Consider the following 19,257-nt stretch of genomic DNA (forward strand, 5'->3'; position numbering starts at 1 on the left):
TGCTATAGACTCATTAATGTGAGTTATCAGTATAATTAATTCTGTACCCTCCTGTGCTGGCCCCCTCCTGGCAGGAGGGGGCCAGATCACCGGGGTAAATGTCCTCTGCCCCTGCCCAGTCACAACACTGTCACATGGATGCAGAGTTGCCTACCCTTCCACATTTCACGGGAGTCTCCCGAATTAAGGTAGGAGCTCCCGCAATCCCGCAAAGTAGGCTGAATCCCCACACTTCAATAGTGAGAGCCGTAAAAGTAAGCTTAAGTTACCTTTGCGGTTCTCACCATTGACTTCAATGGTGGGAACTGTTCATTGGCTGAGAGGCGGAAGGCTCGCCTCTTTCAGCCAATGAACGCTCAGTGGCGGGGTTTCCATAGTGAAATCCCACTGCTGAGCTCTCATTCGGGAAGTACCGTCCATAGAGGACGGTACTGTTGTACATGGCTTGAAAAATTTGTTTTTTTATTTTGCCAAGTCCGGGGATTGCCTACTTTGGAATGAAGAGGACCCAAACTTCGCATAGGAGAAGGTGCGTATGGATATTTTTTTGCAGGTACCCGTGGATTTTCTACTGGAGAAGAGGACCGATGGCCTTCAGGGATATATAGGTGAGTATATGTGCATGTGTGTGTACATGTACATGTGTGCGTGGGTGCATGTATGTTTTAATTAAATTTTACATGTCTATGGTGTGTGTCTTGTCATTTTTTTAATATGTCTTTTGCAGTGGAACTACAGGCACTAGTGGGCCCGTAATGCCCTGCATGCTGGTACTTGTGGTTCACCAAGTATCAGCATGCAGGGGAGGCTTACTGGGACCTGTAGTTCCACAGCAAAAGACAATATTTTTAACTCTTTCAAGCACACTCCATTACACAATCAACCTGGCACCCACCGCTCCAGGGGTGCCGGAGATAGCCCCGGGCCATCAGCCTTGGCCTGGGTGCCCTGGAGAGGGGGACCCCTTCATTTGGGGGTCCCCAGCTCCACAGGGATCCCTATCCTTGGCTGACTAGCGGTCAAGGTTAATGCTTCGGCCTGAGGAACTGGTTAAAGGGCTCCCCTGGCTGTGGCATTAGCCCCCCGCTAGAAAAAGTCTGGTGCTAGTTCTGGTGAGTATTTTTTTCCCCCTGTATTTCCAGAACCAGGACTGGAGAAGTGCCCAGTGCTGGTTGCACAAAATATGGGGGACCCCTATGTTGTGTGTCCCCCGTATTTTGCACAACCAGCACTGGGTCGAGGGGAACTCCGTTTTTCTTTTTGTTTTTTTACAGGTTTTAATTTATTTTTTACACAGATGCATGCATGGAGATCCGTCCATGCATCTGTGCCTTCATGCTTGCAGCACGGATCTCCCTGATCCATGCCTGCAAGCATTGGTATGTGGATCAGGCATAAACACTGTGTATGAGATAGACAGATCTTGCCTGAAGCCAAGATCTGATGATGCGATGTATGACCCATGGGGACACGCATCGGCATTGTGATCATGGGTGGACACACGATTTGGATATATTATGCATGATCTGTCATTCCGATGCATCGGAATCGGCCAGATTGGCCATAATATCGTCTAGTGTATACGCACCTTGAGTGTTTCAGATCTCACTGTAGCTCCTGTAAATTCTATTGATGTCAGTGCCATGAGAGAGGAGATCTATTCATGTGTGTGTGTGTGAGTTGGGCATCTAGTAATGTGCATGTGTATGTAGGGCATCTAGTAATGTGAATGTGTGTGTAGAGCATCTAGCAATGTGAATGTGTGTGTGTGTGTGTGTGTGTGTAGGGCATCTAGTAATGTAAATTTGTGTGTAGACCATCTAGTAATGTGAATATGTGTGTGTGTGGGGTTTCTAGTAGGGTTGGGTATGATATCCTGGCTGTTGGGATGCCGATAACCAGAATACCAACAGCGGCATCCCGACAGGCAGAATCCCAACACGCATTGGAGCGAATGGTGAGTATTTTCCCCACTGCTACCCTAACCCCTACCCTAACCCACCCTTCTCGGTGCCTAACCCTAACCCTCCCCCCTTAGTGCCTAGACCTAACCTCCCCCTCCTTGCACCCTAAACCTAACACCCCCTCCCCGGTTACTAAACCTAACCTCACCACCTAGTGCCTAAACCTAACCTCCCCCTCCATGCACCCTAATCCTAACCCTCCCTTCCCTTTGCCTATCCCTAACCTTAACCCCGCTAGGTAACGCTAAAATCCCCGTGCACCCTGAACCGGTATTAGGACTGTCGGCATCCCTGCATGCCGACTACATCCCATCTAGTAATGTGAATGTGTGTGTATAGGGCATCTAGTAATGTGAATGTGTGTGCAGGGAATCTAGTAATGTGAATGTGTGTGTAGGGCATCTAGTAATGTGAATGTGTGTGTGTGTAGGGCATCTAGTAATGTGAATGTGTGTGTGTGTGTGTGTGTGTAGGGCATCTAGTAATGTGCATGTGTGTGTGTAGGGCATCTAGTAAGGTGAATATGTGTGTGTGTGTGTGTGTGTAGGGCATCTAGTAATGTGAATGTGTGTAGACCATCTAGTAATGTGAATGTGTGTGTGTAGGGCATCTAGTAATGTGAATGTGTGTTTAGGGCATCTAGTAATGTGAATGTGTGTGTGTGTGTGTGTGTGTGTGTGTGTAGGGCATCTAGTAATGTGAATGTGTATGTGTGTAGGGCATCTAGTAGTGTGAATGTGTGTGTAGGGCATCTAGTAATGTGAATGTGTATGTGTGTAGGGCATCTAGTAATGTGAATGTGTGTGTGTGTGTTTGTGTGTGTAGGGCATCTAATAATGTGAATGTGTGTGTAGGGCATCTAGTAATGTGAATGTGTGTGTGTGTGTGTGTGTGTGTGTGTGTGTGTGTGTGTGTAGGGCATCTAGTAATGTGAATGTGTTTGTAGACCATCTAGTAATGTGAATGTGTGTGTGTAAGGCATCTAGTAATGTGAATGTGTGTGTGTAGGGCATCTAGTAATGGGAATGTGTGTGTGTAGGGCATCTAGTAATGTGAATATGTGTGTGTGTGTGTGTGTGTGTGTGTGTAGGGCATCTAGTAATGGGAATGTGTGTGTGTAGGGCATCTAGTAATGTGAATGTGTGTGTGTGTGTGGGGCATCTAGTAATGTGAATGTGTGTGTGTGTGTGTGTGTGTGTGTGTGTGTGTGTGTGTGTGTGTATGTAGGGCATCTAGTAATGGGAATGTGTGTGTGTGTTTGTGTGTGTGTAGGGCATCTAGTAATGGGAATGTGTGTGTGTGTGTGTGTGTGTGTGTGTGTGTGTGTGTGTAGGGCATCTAGTAATGGGAATGTGTGTGTAGACCATCTAGTAATGGGAATGTGTGAGTGTGTGTGTGTGTGTGTGTGTGTGTGTGTAGGGCATCTAGTAATGGGAATGTGTGTGTGTAGGGCATCTAGTAATGTGAATGTGTGTATGTGTTTGTGTGTGTGTAGGGCATCTAGTAATGTGAATGTGTGTGTGTGTTTGTGTGTGTGTAGGGCATCTAGTAATGGGAATGTGTGTGTGTGTGTGTGTGTGTGTAGGGCATCTAGTAATGTGAATGTGTGTGTGTGTGTGTGTGTGTGTGTGTGTGTGTGTGTGTGTGTGTGTGTGTGTGTGTGTGTGTGTGTGTATTGCATCTAGTAATGTGAGTGTGTTTGTAGGGCATCTAGTAATGTGAATGTGTGTGTAGGACATCTAATAATGTGAATGTGTGTGTAGGACATATAATAATGTGAATGTGTGTGTGTAGTGCATCTAGTAATTTGAGTGTGTTTGTAGTGCATCTAGTAATGTGAATGTGAATGTGACAGGGGGAGATCAAGTATTAATGTCAATGTGGCAGGGCAGGGATATATTAATGTCAGTGGGGGAGCTAGGGTTTCAGCTTATAGGAATATATACACCCATAGGTGGAGCTAGACATGCCCTTTTGGTGGAGCGGACCACGCGGCGCATTCTATTCTTATCTGCAATCACCCTGAAAGTGGTTTTCAAAAGTAGGCAACTATGCTCTTACAGAAACAGCCAAAGAGACGTTATGGCTGAAGGAGCGACTTAGGGTTAGGCACCCCCCCGGGGGACTTAGGTTTAGGCAGCGGGGAAGGGGGGGTTAGGGTTAGGCACTTAGAGGGGGGATCAGGGTTAGGCACAGAGGGGAGGATAGGGTTAGGCACCCCTAAAAAGGGTTAGGGTTAGGGGGGTTAGGTTAGATTAGTTGATACCTTACCACGATCGGGATTTCCAGCGCTGTCGGGCTTCCGCTGCCGGGCTCTGCTGTTTTGTCGGTCTGCCGCTGCCGGGATTCGAACTCCGGCCATGCAGCAGCCGGGATATCATACCGATTCCTTGTAGTACGGGTCCTGCGCATGTGCAGGCGCTCCACCACTGGAGGTGTAAGTAATCCATCTGGTTTATGTACATCACTGAATTAGACTCTCGGCACGTTAGCCAAATTACAGTAATTCTTAGGGGGAATCCATCCAAAATATCGATTTTATCACTTTCCGTACCTGATAAATATCAGCTGTGTAATTTCTCTGCTAAATAATATTCAGCTAACATCAAATAATATTAGCTTTTCTGTTAAATAATAAAATGTCAATTTATCGCTGCAATAGTCCATTTTACATACTAAATAACATTGAACCAAATCACCAGACAAATTTACCACTGGATAATATATTGGTAACTTCCCTGCTAAATATATACACCCACCCACACATACACAAAAAAGCACAAATATAAAATCACCCCCACACAATATTTGTTATCCAATTTATAGCTCACACTGGAATCAGTATGTAATGCCGCGGCTCATTAGCACCGGATGAAATACAGACGCCGGAAGCCTGAACGGTCTACATCCCAACTGGCTCTAACCTTCCCTTAGTGGTGCATAGCCCTAGCCTTCCCCCGGTGGTGCCTAACCCTGGTCTCCCCCGGTGGTGTCAATACCTAACCCTCCCCTTCCTGTACTCTAAACCCTCCCGGGGTGTGCCTATCCTAACGTCCCCCCGGAGTGCCCATCCCTAATGTCCCCCCGGAGTGCCTATCCTTAACCCCGGGGGGTGCCTAATCCTACCCCCCCGTGGTGCCTAACACCCCCTTCCCCTAGCCTATCCCTAAGTCCCTCCGTGGGTGCCTAAACCTAACCTTCCTCCCCCCGTGGCTAACAGGCGTGGGGATTTCGATGCCTATCTTTAGTCCCGGGTCGGGCTTCCATTTTCAGGATTCCGACAGCCGTCATCCAAGCCGGCAGTTATCTGACTGCCTCCCCTCACACTAGTCCTGGGGCCAAGGTTTGTGTGGGGTTCCCTGAGCAAATGAGGTGTAACAAAACTCATGTCAGAGAGCATTATATTACGATCAGGCAAGGTCATGCTCCCTTGTCTGTCCTCATCTCATCTCTTGCATTGGGGCCCACAAGATGTCCTAGCAGTAGGGTTGGTCATAATGGTTTCACCAATGATGGTTAACATTGGTGGCATAAAAATTCGGTATGCAGTCGGGAAGCCGGCAGACGTAATCCCGACGATCGGCTTCCCGACTGCTTTATCCCGGCGATGGTTAAATGACAGGCATCTAAATTTAGATACCTGTCATTTTACCGACGCCGGGAGACCGGTGCCCGGCATCCTGATCGAAGTGATGCCAGGCACCGCTGCGGACAGCCAAGGGGGGGGAGGGTTAGGTTTAGGGCTCCTGGGGGGACTTAGGGTTAGGCACCCCCCCAGGAGGTTAGAGTTAGGCTAAGGGGGAGGGAGGGTTAGAGTTAGGCACCCCCGGGGGGGACTTAGGGTTAGGCGGCGGGGATGGGGGGTAAGGTTTAGGCACTTAGAGGGGGGATTAGGGTTAGGCACTGGGGTGAAGGTTAGGGTTAGGCACCCCTAAGGAGGGTTAGGGATAGGGGGCGAAGGGGGATGGGGGGGAGGTTAGGTTAGTAAATCACAAAAGAAATATGTTTGCACATATAATTCGGGCGCATATAAAAAATACAATAGATGTCTATAGATGAGCTGCTTTTAAAAAGTGTTATACCTGTAGTAACACCTAAAACCAACCAAATATATAGACCTGGATATAGCGTCACTGAATAGGTATAAATCTGTTATGCCAACAGTGTATCAAGCTTTAGACTAAATCCAGACAAGAAGCGCTATATAAACAATTTATTACATATAAATGCATAAAAAAGACAAGAATCAATAAGACAATTGAATAAAAATTAAAAATCACACACAATGAAAAAAAAAATAATAAAAAATACATACAGACTGGTTCAATGTATAGGATATCTAACACCAAAGTCACAACAGATACACCCCTGCAGAAGGTGTCTCTTGGTGTCTTATATATAGGTTGCGCTCATTCAATATGATTCCATAATAAACCTCAGCCTCCGGATAAGTGGTTGATATAGATCACCGGTGGTGTCAAGGCTCTTTTAAACACATATATGTATGCAAGTTTAATACAATCTTTGCTTCATTTGACCAAAATAGGTCTCCATTCGTATTTTAACTCAGAGTCACACACTGCCGTAATTTTGCTTGGAATAGACACTTAGTGCTGATGTGTCAGTTGACACTAGATAAATAAGCACTTGTATGCTGAGTTTGCTTAAAAGTCTCTTGGACACAAGTTTACTAACGAGGACTTGCAGTCCTGAAAATAAGCAGCACTGTCCATGCACACAGAAGGGAGAAAGTAATAGAGACCAATTAGCATAGGTTGGTCTCAATGGTAATACATTACCGCCGGCCGGCTTTTGTGGGGAATGTACTGATCTGTCAGTGGTAAAGAGAATGTCCCGGACTTTACTCCCAAAAGTATTCTGGCTCTACCAACTAGTGGTAATCTTGTGCATGGACGCCCGGTGTTAAGCTGAACCACTCATCGGTCTCGAGACCGCTCATTCTTCCATATAATAGGGAACCAGCTGATGGTGTATGGAGGAATTCTTACGCGTTTCTCCGCTGCAAGTCCTTGCGGTTTCGTCAGAGGGTGAATCTCCTGGTGATCCTGTTGGTGTTTTTAAACTTACATCACCCAATCCGCTGATATTCATCAGATTTATCAGGATCATCTGTGTGTGCGTGTAACAGATTTATACCTATTCAGTGACGCTATATCCAGGTCTTTATATTTGGTAGGTTAGTAAATACTTACCTGGGGAAGATCGGGATTTTCACCCATGTTGGGCAGCCGCTGTCGGGATTTTAACCGCCGGACTTGTGTCCGGCAGTAATTCATACTGATTCCAACAAAAAACCATTGATGGTTTGCACCCATTGGTAATCATCCCTGTTGTGGGGATTGGCAGGCAATGAGTCAATCGGGGAGGTGGATGAGGCTTAGTGGGCCACTGGGGCACCCCCCAGTGACCCCCCAGCGCTGAGGGAAATAACAAATACATCAGAGTCATTGATAGCGGAGAACCATCGGCCTTTGGGGACAAACCATCAATGGTTGTAAAGCATCAAATGTTGATAGCCATCACTACACGGCAGCCCTGTCAGGGGGATCCTCTTCGGCACATGTGGGGACTCACGATATGGCATAATAAAAACAATTATAAAAATACACATAAATCTAAGAAGTGGCATAATACTTCAATTTATACAGTGGAGTTATCCTACAGTCAGAATGAGATCATGGAGATGTCACATGTTTTGGTAATGCGCAGATACATAACCTTGCCTCTATTATACTTCAATGAGCAGTAAGCCCTCTGGTAAAGGCTCGCTCTGTAGGCACGGGCACTCGCTGTGAGTCAGGGGCAATCTTTAGACATGAGATGGTGCTTTCCCTCTTTTTCTGTACAAATTGTCCCTTATATCTATAACTGTATGCCGTATGGTGGCTCCTAAACTGACACCAATGCACACCCTGTGCATTAATAAATATTTTGATGTTTGTAGCAGTATGTGATTAAATATATTTTAACACAGCCATATAGCTTTCATCTTGAAATCCCCTCATCATCTGTCTGAAATGTTGGGCATATATTTTCTTCTCTGCCATATTAAGGGACATTTCCAGTAGAATAGTACTTTTTTCCTTCCTGTGACACCTGGTGTAACTTTCCTTTCGCACTTTGATGCTCGGTCCCATAGGCATTAATAGAGGATGTCATCCTTTTCCTGAAATGTTGCTTTTTAAACAGAAGTGGTTAATAAAGGATGTTTCCAGGGAGGATATTCCCAAAGCAGCCTAATGTATGATTGGCCCACCTCCCCAAGCAGGAAAGCAAGTGGAGATTAGAGAGAAATATATAAGGGCTTCCCTCCTTTCTATCCCCAGTGATCTCAGGTTACATTGACAGGACTCACTATGAGCACGCTGGCAGTGTACAGGAACATCTACACGGAAGAGCAGTTTCAGAAGGTGTATGGCACAGCTAACACTGATCTCGAGAGGCCTCCACTCACTCTAAGGGACAAAATAGCCAGGAGCTGTAAATGTTCATCTCACTCTCTCCATACTTTCCTTAAACATAGGATCCCTATTTTCGGGTGGCTACCCAGGTACAAACTGAAGAAATGGATTCTGGGAGACCTTATTGCAGGCCTGACAGTAGGCATAGTCCATATCCCTCAAGGTAAGTGACTATTTTAATACAACTTTGAGTAGAGGTCAACTGATGTCCATGTCCATGTATAAGATGCATCCGTCATAGCTATGAAGTGTCCCATAGATCTGCATAACTTCAGCTATGTGATAGATAGATAGATAGATAGATAGATAGATAGATAGATAGATAGATAGATAGATAGTGCATACATACGTTAATTTAAAGCACAAGTGTAATACATAGTTTCCAATCTAAAAGCCATATGGCGTTAATCGACAGTGGAAAACACATATCACTACTTCTATTAAAATGAATCATGCTACACAAAAATGTTTTATTATTTGACATTGCTATACTGTTATTATTAAAATATTTAACGATTACCTTTATAATTGTTAAAATCTTAAAATCACTTTGCAGCAGATGTGCTCCTTAAAACATTTAATAATCAGCCGCCTTTGCTTTTCCAGTGCCCTAAATACATTTCTCCAATATATTCTCAGCCTTTAGCAATCTCTAAATTACACTGGAATTTAAACAATAAACCTTCAAGTTCCTCTTGGAGTTAAGCTGGGTACACATACACACTATACGATCTATCGTCCAATATATTGTTCCGACGCGGATTGGAACGATATGCTGTATCATACACATCGTATAGTGTGTGTATGCCCGATCCGTCATTCATCGCATCGTCCCATCTACTGTGCTGCACGTCATATGGGACTATGTAATGAACGATGTGACTGCCTCAGTCTGTTCAAAAGTTATGTAATGCATGAAATATATGTTTGCAGCACGCCTCTTGTGGAGGTAGCAGCACAGGGTTGTATATTGATCTAGCATCTACTGCACCAATCACTTTCCAGCAGGAACTCCCCTCTTGTTACCTGCAGGATCAGGGCTCACTTTGTGATTCTTACACAGTAACTTATACCCCTTTTACACCGGAGCTAAAACCCGGGTTATTGCAGTGTTAACCCGGGCAGCTCCTTGGTGTAAAAGGGATGAGGGTTGGATTGCCGGGTCGAGTGACCCGGCAATCCAACCCAGGTAAATAGCAGGGTTTAACACGGGCGTAGCCCGTGAAACCCTGCTGTGAGAACAGCGCACTTCGGGTCTTGATGACCTGGAGTGAGCCGCATGCCGGCCGATTGGTCCGACTTCAGTGGCGCTTGGAGATGACGTCATCTCCAAGCGTCCACTTTCATGCCGGAAAAGCCGGGTCTATGCAGACCTGACTGCGGTGTGAGCGGCGCCGACTCTGGAATATCCCGAGTCGGCGCCGGCTAAATTCCGGGTCTGATACGGATAGGAACCATGTTCCAAATCCGGGTCAGACCCGGAATTTTGGTGGAAAAGGGGTATAAGCTGCATTAAGTTGTGCTGCAACAAATTCAGAAATCTAGATTTAACATTTTGCAACTTTTCACATCACAACTTTGTTTATCTTTTGGATGATGGATTTCTCTACAAATGATTTATGATCTGTTTCTTAGCAACAGACATCTGTTGCTGTTAATGGAGAGGGTCCATCGTATCCTTGACACCATATTGCTATCCTGCCTCCATATAGTTTTTTTTGCATACAATTTAAGAGATTTGTTTTCATTTTCATCCGTGTATTTAATTTTTTTTTACCTATAAAACTGTTCCTTCGATCAGATAATAACATGGCTAGGAGTGGTCACGATCAAAGATTACATTTCAAATGGCAAATTTGTTGATTACATTGTATCAAATGTATAATAATTAGGTATAGAACATTTATACTAATATTTATTCAGTTGATATAATTTTACAGCCACAGGTGTTTGCACCATCAAACTATTGACCATTAAATAAAAAATTCACAATGGAAATGTGTGGATGATGTTGGTTTGAGCAATATTTTACTTATTGTACCCTCAATATTCATCTGCACTGACAAGTAACCATAGCGTTTTGTTTGTGTGTATGTGTAAAGCATGTAATACACTCTAAGCATTAGATCCCTGCACATTTAGGGGCTGATTCTGAGATGTACAATATTCCGATGTTTACGTAGTTGAGCGATAATTGTCTGAGTCGCACGTTGCGTATATCAAAGTCCATTACTGTAGTCGCTTGCAGTGACTGTTTTCATGCAGTGTGATTGATAGTCGGGCACAGGAGCACTGTAAGGTGGGGAAGGGCGGGTACTAATTACCTGGGCCCAGGTTTAAAGGAGGGGCCTGGGTCCTTTGTCTGCCCCCCTCCTTCTCCCTTAGCAGCAGTAGCAGCCTGTGTCTCCCCAGCACAGCACACGCCAAGAGCATTTGTACAGAATCTGAATAGTTATAGGATAATGTTTCCTGTTGTACCAAACAGTCTTAGCAGTCTATTTAATTGACTGATGCTGTACAGTACAGTACATACAGAATGGGCCAAATGTAATAGGGAGAGAGTTCAGAAAGGGGCCTATCCATTAGGCGACCTGAAAAACTGAACATCTAGCGTTCAGTCCTTAAATTCGCCGGGTGTGGTGCCCGCACTGAATGGCGTTCACAGAATGTCATTCAGTGCAGGAGCCCGACCTCCTATCTGTGAACATGTGGAACCTGACAATCGTCGTCAGGTTGACAAGCATGTTCCACAGATAGTCGGCGTCGGCAAGGACCCAGCGTGCACACGCATCGCTGGACCTTGCTGGCTATCCATTAGACGACTTACTGAACAATACCAGGAGGTTTTGGTCGGATCGTTCAAAAGGTCGCCTAATGGATAGGCCCCTTTACATTGGTTGAGTTGTATTTTCAAAATGGGAAAACACCTGGATGAGAGTTTAAATTGTGACAGTTTTTTGAGACTGAAAAACATGCAAGTTTCCATGTTCTTGGACTCTATTACATTGTCTGAGTTTAAAAAGTGAGTTTTCTCTCACATTTTACAGACTCTCACCCTATTACATTTAGCCCAATATGTACACAATAAATCAAATTATAGGCGCGTGGCAGCATATGTCACAGACCTGTGATCTAAGATAGAACGGAAATTTTGCAAGAGCACCTCTTGTGTCCCAGGGAGGGATACGTTATGTTGCAAATCACAGGAAACTATTATATACACACATTGATGATAGTAAACAGTGGCATCTTGCTGTTTTATAAAATGGTACAAGTACTAGTGCATTGTCTGTAACAACTATATCCATTTCCCTGTCATAATGCTGAATGGATAGGGGCCTATCCAAGATGAGGTCCAAACGGACCCCGATAATTAACACACTGACTCACCGCAGACTCTGGAGCAATTCAGCATTGCTCCGGCGCTGAGACAGCTGATTCAAAAATCAGCTGTCTCAACGAGCGGCTTCATTGCTCCTTTCGGAGCAGTGAATCTTTTCACTGCTCGTGAGAGCAGTGCGCATGCGTGACCTACAGGGATCCAAAAGGATCCCTCTTCACGACCCGGGACTTCTTCCCATAGGGAAAGAGCGGGTAGCGGTAGCAAACGTCATCTGAAGATGCTACTGCAAGCTCCGAAAAAATTATATTTTCGGAGCTTGATGAATTCTGCCCCCGTACTAGTGTATGGGGACAGCGGGCCATTCTGCAAGAGGAAGGTAAGCAGGATATATCTGTGATATCTCCTGCTTTACCTTCTTGATGAATGGCCCGAACACTTCATTTTTACAATTGCAGATGAAAATGTGCATTTTCACCTGCTTTTGTAAAAATTAAGTGATGATGAATAGGCCCCATAAACTTCATAACACTTACTGTTCCCCCTTAAAAAGTCACTCAAGTATACTTAGCCAGCAGATGTTGCTATACTCAGGGTTGGACCGGCCCACAGGGGTACAGGGGACATCCCCGGTGGGCCCCTCTCCCCTCCTTCCATCATCTTGGGGTCAGGTTCTAGATTGTGCACTTAAATTATATAAGTCAGAAATTGAGTGCTTGGTTCATTTCTATGGAAACTACATACAAATTAGCCCCCCTGTCAATCAAAGTGGGCATTCCTGACACACCTTTGTCCCCTTCTTCATAAAGGGGCCCTGTGTTTTGCAGGCTGACTATATGCTTTCTTATAGTTGGCCAAGTCCCTCTGCATGTGACTGGCCCCTCCCCTTCTGGAGACTGGCCACACCTCTTAAACATGGTCCGCTATCACTGCATTCCCTTGTGGACCCTTCATGACCCAGTCCCACACTGGCTATACTCCAACAATTTTTTCCAAAAACAATATCAAATTCAGTTGGGGAAAGTAAGAAATGAAAGAGTAATATAGAGTATTTTTTGGATTATTACTATTATTACTATTTTTTGGGGAATTAATATATAGGACCATAAATGTAAAACATTTAGAAGTAAATACATTTCTGCTTAGACAATAGACAAAAACATACATTCGGTAGCAAATGCTGTATACGCTGCTGTGTAGTTTTAGAATTGCCAATGTTGTATGTGTACTGTAAATGTAATGCTGCAATGTAGCATTAATAATAGAAATAAAATCCTCATTTTGGAGCTTAATATTAATTAACACAGGCAACATTCTATATGTATCCCTCTAATACATTGAGTTGGGTCTCATTTTCTATATTAACTTATTTTGAGGGTGTTCCAAATGTTCTGGCACTTCAGTGGCTCTGTGAGGAAGTACAGTACTATAGGGAGCTGAATAAATCAGCTATTGGATGTTTCTCCTTATTGTGCTGCAGTGATTCCAGGTCAGTCAGGATATAAAGTATACACAAGTAGTACCCACGTACATATGAGTAGCAGCAGTATTCACCATGGTTGTTGTTCCTATAGTTGTCTGTCGTAAAGAAAAATAAATAAATGCAGCTGTAATTTAGAAAATCATAATTTCTTGTTAGTACAAATGCTATATAAGGTGTCTATTTATCAACGATTTAGTATCCACCTCCCCGCAGAGGATACTTATCACCGTAGCAATTCAGGGACAGCTGCTCCAAAAAGCAGCTGTTCCCGCAATTAGTAACACTGCTGCAGAAGTTGCAGGCGTTACTTACCTCCCACATGGCCGACTTCTGCGCATTTGTGACTGGAGGTTACGCATGTGCAAAGGCAATGAGGAGGAGGCAGTATGCCTTCCCATAGAAAGGAATGGGGCTCCGACAACAACCACCATCTTTATGTTTCGGAGTTTGCTGAATATCAGGTGGTCCTATCAGACCCCTGATGACAAATGGCCCGTTACCTAAAATATGCGGAAACTAGCTTTTCCACATGTATAACGGGCCAAAGGGCAATTAGACATTATTTCCACAACAGAGTGTAGGTCTCACGGAATCTATCCTCCACAAAGACTCTATTGCCTGTACTGTATGATTGTCTGATACCCAGGAACTTACGCGGGACAGACCACCAGCCATATCCCACGTTGAGTGCAGTGGCAAACGCAGGATTTCTAGAGGAGGGTTTCCAAATGCGTGATTTTAGAGCGAGTGTGGCCAGTCCATGAAGAGGGCATAATTACCACTTATTCAGCTTTAATATGCGTCATACAAAGTGTATTGTGTGTCATAATTCCAGCATATACAGAACCAGAGATCACAGTAAGCCATTAAATGCGGCAGTATGGCCATCCTGCCTCAGCTGAATGTTTTTATTTTAGATGTCAGCACCATTTCAGGGCATGGGAGCAAGTCCAGGAGTCTGGGAACAGCAGAAGAACCTAGCACTGTCCTGGACATATATGTAAATATTGGGCTCTATAGCAGTGCATCCCTAAAAGTGCATGTTTTCCAAATCCCCTAATTGGTGCACAGGTTATTTATTACTGGCTGATACATGTTAAAAGATCCACAGGTGGTGCTATTTATTTAATTTATGATACTGAGAAAAACATGCAGCGCTAGTAAAATTCCATTATATTACTATTTCTATTGTCGTCATGGTGTGGGCTGGGGAGGGGATTTCCAGGCAGATGAAAACCCCCCTGCGTTTGCCTATGGAGTGGGACACTTCAATTGGCAGCGAGCTGCCGTCCACACTGGGAGACACAGAGCAGGGGATATGCCAAGCTGCTCCACTAGGACTGCTCCGTTGTGGCTACTGCTCAACTAATCGCCTGCTGCCCGCTACCCACACTGATGATTACATGGAGCTGAGCAGGAGCTGTGGTAGCTTCCGCACTGAGGAAACTGATCAGCAGTGGACTACAGATACCGGCAAGTAATAGAGCTCATAATACCGCTCTATAACCACATCAGCGGTTAATATATAAGCAGGCCCGCCAAGAGCCGTGGCGGGCCCCAGTAATAGGGGGCATGGCCTAATAGGGGTGGCGTGGCCACGCCCCCTTGCCGAGAGGGGGGGCGCTCTGAGCCCCCTCAGCCCAGCGCAAAGCCGGGGGGGGCGTGATCAGTGTGATCGCTCCCCCGCACAGGCATAGGAGACTGCTTGTGGCTGCTGCTCAGCAGCCACAAGCAGTCTCCAAATGCAGCTCAGCACACGCTGTGTGCTGGGCTGCTGTGAGTGGGGGGGGGGCGGCGCCGGGCCCCCGCCGGGCCCCTCAGGAAGCCCGGGCAATCTGTACCCGCTCCCCCCCCTCTCAGCGCCCCTGTATATAAGGTAATAACAGCTATACCTAAAGTGGAGAGTTATTATTATTCTGAACATTATGCTAATTAGGTATGTTCTGTGCAAAGTGATCACATATTTTTCTATTTTTCACGAAGTAAGCACATGAAATTGGCCTGTGGATCTATCAATACTAATCCACACAGAGACAATTTCTGCAGCTGGATGCAGCTGTGATGATATAATTGGTTACATTTATATTTGATCTATATTGGAACTGTGGGAATTTCGATATATTTATTGCTACTGTTGTTGCATTCTAGACGTGTTTAGATACTGTTACATGTGTTATTGTATCGATATGACTTCAATGTGATGTGTTTTATGCATTCACTTTAGGTTGTTTATATATGTGCTTTTATTAAAATATATTTTATTATTCTGTGGGTATATTTTTTTATTTTTCATTTTCACAGCGCTGTTATTTATAATTAATATTTTTTTCTTCTTGGATTGCCACCATATAACAGCTACGTGAAGTGAAATATTGAACTAGTGGGTTTCCTTTTAAGTGCCTTTAGCTATGTAATTTTTGGTACTTATGTAATGCGACCCCCGTGTGCGGCTCGCATCCCCCTTTTGAAGCCACTGCCGCCAATGGCTATATGTAATTATGTAGGTATGTGCTACACTACATTGCACACCACCTGCATTAACGCTATATGTTTCTGGATAGATCTGATGAACTTGTTGTTTGCCTGCATTAATCCTGCAACCTGTTCTATTTGGTTAATAAACCGGAAGCTGGTTAAGTTGTTCATCGTGAGAATTGACTTCCATTACACACCGCTGACATCTATATCAACACCTATAGGTTTTGCCAATATGTGTGTGTGTGTGTGTGTGTGTGTTTGTGTGGTGCTAGCAGCTCGTTTGTAGAATTACACTTTAATTTGGTTTCTCTCGTTCACACCTATCGGCTGTTAATGTACTTTTCAGCCACATGTGAGGAGCAGCAGAATATCATAAATAAAAGCAGCAGTAGTTTAAAAATTTCTAGTCCACACTTTTAGAAGATTGAGAAAAAGAACAGCAATTACAAATTGTTAGAATATCAAAAGATGGATTCCTTGAAGTATCTATTTTAAAAAATGGGGTATTTCTGGATTTCTGTCACATTACTTCAGGACTTTTCAGTTATGCCATAGCGAGAGGACAAAATTAATATTTAAAATATACCCTAGGCCATATAACTTTGTCATATCTTGAATAAAGCAGATATATTAAGAGTCTCTTTAATCCAAATGTATAGCAAAATACATATTGGGATATATTGGTTATTGCCAGATAAATGGTGGCTTGTTTCGGGATGTGGTTAAAATACCGACAGTGGGGATTCCAGCCATCAGAATGTCGGCGCCAGCATCCCGGCTGCTAAAATCTCAAAGGTAAATACCGGGGTTAAGGGGGGAGGATTAGCGTTAGGGGTTAGGCACTAGGGAGAGGGTTTGGGTTAGGCACTAAGGGGTAGAGTTAGGTTTAGGGTTCAGGAAGGGGTAGGTTAGGTTTAGGCACTAGGTGGGAAGGTTAGAGTTAGGCATCGGGGACAGAGGGATGGGTAGGGAGAGGGGAAGGGTTAGCATACCGACCGACAGTGTTGGTATTCTAACCCTGTCGGGATGCAGGTATTTGGGATCTCGGCAATCAGATTCCTGTGCCCATCTAGCTTTTTTTATGCTTTAGATGTTTTCCTCATGTACTGTAATAAATATTAAAATATAAACTAATTTGTTAATATATGCAACATACTTGCCTACTGTCCTGGAACAGCCAGGAGGCTCCAAAAAATTGTGAGACACTCCCGCCCGCCCGAAAAAGTGGGCAAGTTCTCTGCCATATGCCAGCAAGCTGCCCACTTACCCAACGAATGTCAGTGGTAGATGATGTGATTTGTGCTGAATCGTACCATTGTGATCCTGCCCCCCGCTTGACAGTCATGGCATTGTATAACAGGAACAGGACCACAATGACAAAATCACGTCATCACTCCCATTGCCCCTTTCCCACTACAGGTGCCAATACTGAGCCAAACTAGTTGCCCCCTCCCAGAGGGGGAAGCCAGGAATTCGGCAAGTATGATATGCAACCAAAGGAAAGCCTATTTATTGCTGAATATGCTTCTCTGTGTATGCATCAACTTAACAAGATTGTGGGATAAACTTTTATTGTGACCAAAACCTGTAAACTTCATAAACTTAACACTTACTGTCCCTCCTGTAAAGTCAGTCAAGTATACTAAGGGCCTGATTCAGAGCCGCTCGTAAGCGGCCGCTCGTTCGCTCCGAGCGATGTTTGCCCAACTGCGCATGCGTACGGATCGTTATACGCATGCGCGAACCAATCAGTGCGGTCGAAATTCATGTGCTCGCAAAATAGCGAATGCCTGATAATTTGAGTGACAGAAAGAGGCGTATGTGGGTGGTAACAGGGGAAGGTGCTTGAAAACGGGGAGTGGAGATCCGATCGCAGGCGTGCTTAAAGGTCAAAACGGGCGTTTTATGGGTGTGCATAATTAAAACAGCAGCGTCATTGAGCATGTCACTGGGTTATTTTATAGCCAGAACTGCTCGCAAAATTGTGGTAGCAAAAACCAACCACAAGAATAGCGAGCAGCTCATACCCTGGTCGATGTACTCGATTAATCTAATAAATAGTAGGGATGTGCGCCGGACCATTTTTGCCGGATTTGGATTTGGATTTGGTTCTAATTCGTCGTCCGGCTTTGGATTTGCCAAACTGCGGTGACTGGCTTTGGATTTGGATTTGGATTTTTTTTACAAAAATTTCCAAAAAAAGCTAAAATCACATAAATTGGTCTTTTTTTTCTTCCTAGAGTATTATTAACCTCAATAACATTAATTTCCAGTCAATTTAGACCATATCACAGCTTATAATATTGTTTTCAACATTATTGGAAAAAGGTTGCAGTGAGCTGACTGGTTACTAAGCGACAAAGCAGCGGCACAACGACACAGACACCGCAGTATAAAGCACATCTATGACACATTGCCACACAGCAGTGGCAGAAATGAAAAGTAGTGCACCCACCCAGTGGGGTACGGCCAGCAGAATCACAGTACTTGTTTACATAGTGGGCTACGACCCAAGGAGTCACAGTGCACAATCTTATTCACATTACACCGCACATAGGGCCTGATTCACATTCCCTATGCAGTCCCCTTAGTAGTAGGGTCCCCTATGCAGTGCCCCCAGTAGAATGCCCCCCAGTAGTATGCCCCCCTATAGCAGGCCCCCCAGTAGTTTGCCCCCCATTAGCATGCCACCCAGTAGTATGCCCATTAGCAGGCCCCCCCCCAGTAGTATGCCCCCCATTAGCAGCCCCCCCTGAAGTATGGCCCCCCCAGTAGTATGCCCCCCCAGTAGTAGGCTGCCCCAGTAGCAGCCCCCCCCCAGTAGTAGGCTGCCCCAGTAGTAGCCCCCCCTGTAGTATGGCCCCCCTGTAGTAGTAAGCCCCCCCAGTAGTATGCCCCCCCCAGTAGTAGTAAGCCCCCCCCAGTAGTATGCCCCCCAGTAGTATGGCCCCCCCAGTAGTATGGCCCCCCCAGTAGCAGACCCCCCCAGTAGCAGACCACCCCCCAGTAGTATAGCCCCCCCCAGTAGCAGGCCCCTCAGTAGTATGGGCCCCCAGTAGCAGACCCCCCCAGTAGTATAGCCCCCCCAGTAGTATAGCCCCCACAGTAGCAGACCCCCCCAGTAGTATAGCCCCCCGCCCCACAGTAGCAGGCCCCCCCAGTAGTATGGACCCCCAGTAGCAGACCCCCCCCCAGTAGCACCCCCAGCCCTTGCACAAGTAAAAAAAAAAAAAACTTACCTGTATCCCCGCTCCCGCGCCGTCCACTCTGCTGTCACACGCTGAGGAGGGAGCCGGAAGACGGAGCTCATGTGTGGGCTCCAGCCGGCTCCCTCCGTGCAGCAGCCAATGAGAGTCTGTGTGACTCTCATTGGCTGCTGTAACAAACACACAGCTGCCGCTGGCGGCTGTGTGTTTGTGTCTGTGTAGGGCAGAGCGCTATCACAGCGCTCTGCCCTACACAATAGGAGCCCTGATGTCGGATTCTCTAGTGAGAATCCGACATCAGGTG

At 45.3% G+C, this 19,257-nt stretch overlaps 1 protein-coding gene across 1 annotated transcript in view; it reads left to right on the forward strand.

The window, feature by feature from the left end:
* The first annotated feature begins 8,341 nt into the window (after positions 1-8,341).
* The window catches only part of LOC148534632 (solute carrier family 26 member 10-like), a 58,133-nt gene continuing 47,217 nt past the window's right edge, over positions 8,342-19,257 (forward strand). The window contains exon 1 of the mRNA XM_088466166.1: positions 8,342-8,609. Coding sequence (XP_088322292.1) covers positions 8,342-8,609 — 268 coding nt within the window. The remainder of the gene's footprint in view (positions 8,610-19,257) is intronic.

Source organism: Taudactylus pleione, unplaced genomic scaffold, assembly GCF_031769625.1.
Source record: "Taudactylus pleione unplaced genomic scaffold, aTauple2 ptg000065l, whole genome shotgun sequence".
Lineage (NCBI taxonomy): Eukaryota > Metazoa > Chordata > Amphibia > Anura > Myobatrachidae > Taudactylus > Taudactylus pleione.